Source organism: Lucilia sericata, unplaced genomic scaffold (genome assembly GCF_015586225.1).
Source record: "Lucilia sericata isolate MDLA Ls3-8-SP2 unplaced genomic scaffold, ASM1558622v1 Contig000711F_arrow, whole genome shotgun sequence".
Classification (NCBI taxonomy): domain Eukaryota; kingdom Metazoa; phylum Arthropoda; class Insecta; order Diptera; family Calliphoridae; genus Lucilia; species Lucilia sericata.
Window position 1 is genome coordinate 103,232 of NW_023994714.1, and position 4,679 is coordinate 107,910.

General features: G+C 28.0%; 1 protein-coding gene across 1 annotated transcript; it reads right to left on the reverse strand.

The window, feature by feature from the left end:
* Positions 1-302: 302 nt before the first annotated feature.
* On the reverse strand, positions 303-2,014 carry LOC119607575 (UDP-glucosyltransferase 2-like). The gene is made up of 2 exons (XM_037961537.1): positions 1,745-2,014; positions 303-1,621 (listed from the first exon to the last, which is right to left on the reverse strand). Exons 1-2 carry the CDS (start codon positions 1,986-1,988, stop codon positions 303-305), a joined length of 1,563 nt encoding a protein of 520 aa, XP_037817465.1. The 5' UTR covers positions 1,989-2,014.
* Between the last annotated feature and the right edge of the window lie 2,665 nt (positions 2,015-4,679).

The window sequence follows — 4,679 nt, forward strand, 5'->3', positions numbered from 1 at the left end:
TTTCTTTCAGTAACAATAGGACATTTGGTACTAGGTAAACATTCAAGTCGACTTGGGCCCGGTTCACTGAATACTCTTGAACTTGAAATGATAGGGAAAACGAAGAAAGGGTCTTCCCTATTCTCTGCCTTAGCCGGCAAGAGAAATAGATTGCCTGACAAATATAATCCTATATAACAAAGATGCATATACAAGGTAACTCTATGGTAGAGAACATTTCAAAGGAAGCAGACTTCTGAAGATTCTGAATAGACTAAATTAAATAAAATTTTTCATTAAAAACATTAAAAATTTGTTTAATTTTAATTAACTTTCATTTTATTCGCAGCTTTATTTTTCAAACTACAACAACACTTAATTAATGCAACAAAAATTAACACAAAGAAAGACACAGCAGCCAATAGTGCTACCAAATATACAGCAATACAATCCCAACTATTTCTTTGCCAATAATTCAAATACTGAGCGGGTGAACGTAGAAATCCAGCACCTCGATGTCTCAAAACATATTCAGTCCAATAAATGGCCTTATCCAAAGGATCTATAGGCTGATCACGATAACGTTGAGACATTATTATCGCTTTCTCTGTATATTGAGGATTTTCCATGAGTTCTTTTATATTATATCTCAAAATGGTATGATTAAGTTCTTTATAACTAATAGAAAGACCAAAACCATCCTGTTGGGCTCGTCGCATATTAACAAATTGATCATAGAAAACGGGTATGCCTAAAACAGGTTTACCATGATAAATGGATTCAATTAAACTCAAAAGACCACCATGTGTTATGAATAATTTAAGACGAGGATAAGCCAAAATATCTGCTTGCGGGAACCATTTGTTGATAAAAACATTTGTAGGACGATTTTGCATTAGAGCAGGATTTTCAAATTTCCATAGAATTTTATAGGGTAAAGAGGCAAATGTTTCTAAAAGTATTTGACGTATTGGAGCGGGAAAATGTTCACTTTTTATATTGGAACCCATAGAGAAATATATAACATCTTGTTCAGAAGAGTTAATGAAATCTTCAATATCTTGGCTAAGATTTTGGGCTTTATGTTGTATATGAAAACCACCAACCTCTATCATATTGGTGACATATGAACGAGGAAAACTTAAACTAAAATGTTGATTTAACAAGATCAAAGAAATATTTTGTCTTAATTCTTCTAAAGATCTTTGGGCCTTAGGAAAATATTCTTTATATAATTCATCATGTAAAGGTTTGTGTATAAATTCACGATGCCACAGCATTAAAATGTGATGCCACATATTTATTAAACGTTCTTTAAAATTCATACGTTCCGTAAAGCTGCCCGTTAGTAGGGGTGTATAAGCCATGGGTGATATATTGTTGACCAAGCTATCTATATAGGGATCGGTACCATAGGAAGAGACACCAATAATAGACGTTTTAAAGTGTTCAGCTATACCAAATAGCACATCCATTTGCAGAGTTTCTATAATAAGCAAATCGAATTGTTCCTCTGGTGATGTTAGAAGTTTCTGAACATTTTCATTATTTAAGACATCTTTGGCAATGGTCGAGTAGTACCAGGAGAAGCCCATAATTTCGGAGAAAGTGCTGTGTATATCATTAACAAAACTGAAAACGTCTGAAAAAGCAGAGAAATGTTTTAGTTAAAATCATTTAACGATTTAATTAAGTCAATTAAGTTTTAAAAACTGTATCAGTTTCAGAAAACTATATCAGTTTCAGTTGCATTTCTTTAACCAACCTCCCACATATTGCAAAACTTCTGGTACATTAATATCTCTGTAATTCGGTATGGGTGTCTTTTGAGGAAAGGCATTGATTACGGTAACCTCATGACCCCGTGAGGCCAATGTTTTCAAATACGGTTGCACTACCAAATACTGTGATGGACCAGGAAAGGGAAATATAGCTAAAATTTTAGCTGTTTCACTAAGTTTTACAGAACACAATAGCAATAGAAATGAACATAATAATTCGAATTTCATAACGTAAAAAACTGACTTGTTTTCAAACACTATTAAACAAATACTAAACAAGATTTTGAAAATGTACAGAAAACTTAATTTAGTATTTTTAATCAGATTATATTTGTGTATTAAAGATAATTAAAATAAATAATCAATGATTTTAAACAATTAAGAGCGATCGACGGCAACGTATTGGGAACATTATATACTAAATATTGATAGTATCTTATCGAAAATTAACTAAAATTAATTTGATAGGAATGAACAAAATTACAAAAACAAATCTATTTTCTAAGATAAAGCTGTATTAAATGATATTTTAAGAGGTTTTCTAAACGCTTTTCTAAACAATATTCAAGACTAACGCCTGTAGTTTTCATTGTGGTTTAAGCATTGTCAGCATAAACGAAAGAGAGAAACAAATAAAAGCTTTACTTTACTCTTTTGTATTTACTCTTGCAAGTTTTTTTTGTTTATGCTTCAATAATTTCAATTATATTTTAAAGGGGCTTGTCTTTGTTTATTTAATCGTAAAAAAAACAACAATAAAAGCTTATAATAATTTACATGATCACTCAAAGTTTAGCTGCTTTACGCTTTAATATAATAAAAGCTTAAATTTAAGTTTTTGTTTTCATTCGTTACCCCACCGTAGAACAACAATGCAAATGTAATCAAAATTAATATTATTTTAAAGTCCACTACATGAGAGTTATTCTAAGAGAGCATTATCAAAAGCACGAAAAAAAAGCTTTTTGCAAAATTATTACAAATTCAAAATAATTGCCATACTTTGCTATTGAAAATAATACACAATAATTATAGGCAATTTTAATGAGAATACAATTTAATAAGTATTGTTTTGTGTGATCTCATTTTAGCAGAATCAAGACTAAAATACAATATTAATTTAACATTTTTTATAGAAAACTTTTCTTGACCAATAGATTTTTTTAGGAATTTTTAGTGATCGTTAACATTTTTCTGTAAAAATGAGTAAAGAAAATTTTTTACTGATCAATATAAATTTTGACGATAATTATAATTTTTTAGAAAGAAATGTACTTATTATAAAAATATCGATTGTTTACATTTTCAACAAAAATGTCAAGATCACTGAAATTTTTTGTCAAAAATATTAATAAATATTTTCCCTTAACTATTTTAAACAAATTAGTTAGTTAGTTAGTTAGTTAGTTAGTTAGTTAGTTAGTTAGTTAGTTAGTTAGTTAGTTAGTTAGTTAGTTAGTTAGTAGTTAGTTAGTTAGTTAGTTAGTTAGTTAGTTAGTTAGTTAGTAGTTAGTTAGTTAGTTAGTTAGTTAGTTAGTTAGTTAGTTAGTTAGTTAGTTAGTTAGTAGTTAGTTAGTTAGTTAGTTAGTAGTTAGTTAGTTAGTTAGTTAGTTAGTAGTTAGTTAGTTAGTAGTTAGTTAGTTAGTTAGTTAGTTAGTTAGTTAGTAGTTAGTTAGTTAGTTAGTTAGTTAGTTAGTTAGTTAGTTAGTTAGTTAGTTAGTTAGTTAGTTAGTTAGTTAGTTAGTTAGTTAGTTAGTTAGTTAGTTAGTTAGTTAGTTAGTTAGTTAGTTAGTTAGTTAGTTAGTTAGTTAGTTAGTTAGTTAGTTAGTTAGTTAGTTAGTAGTTAGTTAGTTAGTTAGTTAGTTAGTTAGTTAGTTAGTTAGTTAGTTAGTTAGTAGTAGTTAGTTAGTTAGTTAGTTAGTTAGTTAGTTAGTTAGTTAGTTAGTTAGTTAGTTAGTTAGTTAGTTAGTTAGTTAGTTAGTTAGTAGTTAGTTAGTAGTTAGTTAGTTAGTTAGTTAGTTAGTTAGTTAGTTAGTTAGTTAGTTAGTTAGTTAGTTAGTTAGTTAGTTAGTTAGTTAGTTAGTTAGTTAGTTAGTTAGTTAGTTAGTTAGTTAGTTAGTTAGTAGTTAGTTAGTTAGTAGTTAGTTAGTTAGTTAGTTAGTTAGTTAGTTAGTTAGTTAGTTAGTTAGTTAGTTAGTTAGTTAGTTAGTTAGTTAGTTAGTTAGTTAGTTAGTTAGTTAGTTAGTTAGTTAGTTAGTTAGTTAGTTAGTTAGTTAGTTAGTAGTTAGTTAGTTAGTTAGTTAGTTAGTTAGTTAGTTAGTAGTTAGTTAGTTAGTTAGTTAGTTAGTTAGTTAGTTAGTTAGTTAGTTAGTTAGTTAGTTAGTTAGTTAGTTAGTTAGTTAGTTAGTTAGTTAGTTAGTTAGTTAGTTAGTTAGTTAGTTAGTTAGTTAGTTAGTTAGTTAGTTAGTTAGTTAGTTAGTTAGTTAGTTAGTTAGTTAGTAGTTAGTTAGTTAGTTAGTTAGTTAGTTAGTTAGTTAGTTAGTTAGTTAGTTAGTTAGTTAGTTAGTTAGTTAGTTAGTTAGTTAGTAGTTAGTTAGTTAGTTAGTTAGTTAGTAGTTAGTTAGTTAGTTAGTTAGTTAGTTAGTTAGTTAGTTAGTTAGTTAGTTAGTTAGTTAGTTAGTTAGTTAGTTAGTTAGTTAGTTAGTTAGTTAGTAGTTAGTTAGTTAGTTAGTTAGTTAGTTAGTTAGTTAGTTAGTTAGTTAGTTAGTTAGTTAGTTAGTTAGTTAGTTAGTTAGTTAGTTAGTTAGTTAGTTAGTTAGTTAGTTAGTTAGTTAGTTAGTTAGTTAGTTAGTTAGTTAGTTAGTTAGTTAGTTAGTTAGTTAGTTAGTTAGTTAGTTAGTTAGTTAGTTAGTTAGTTAG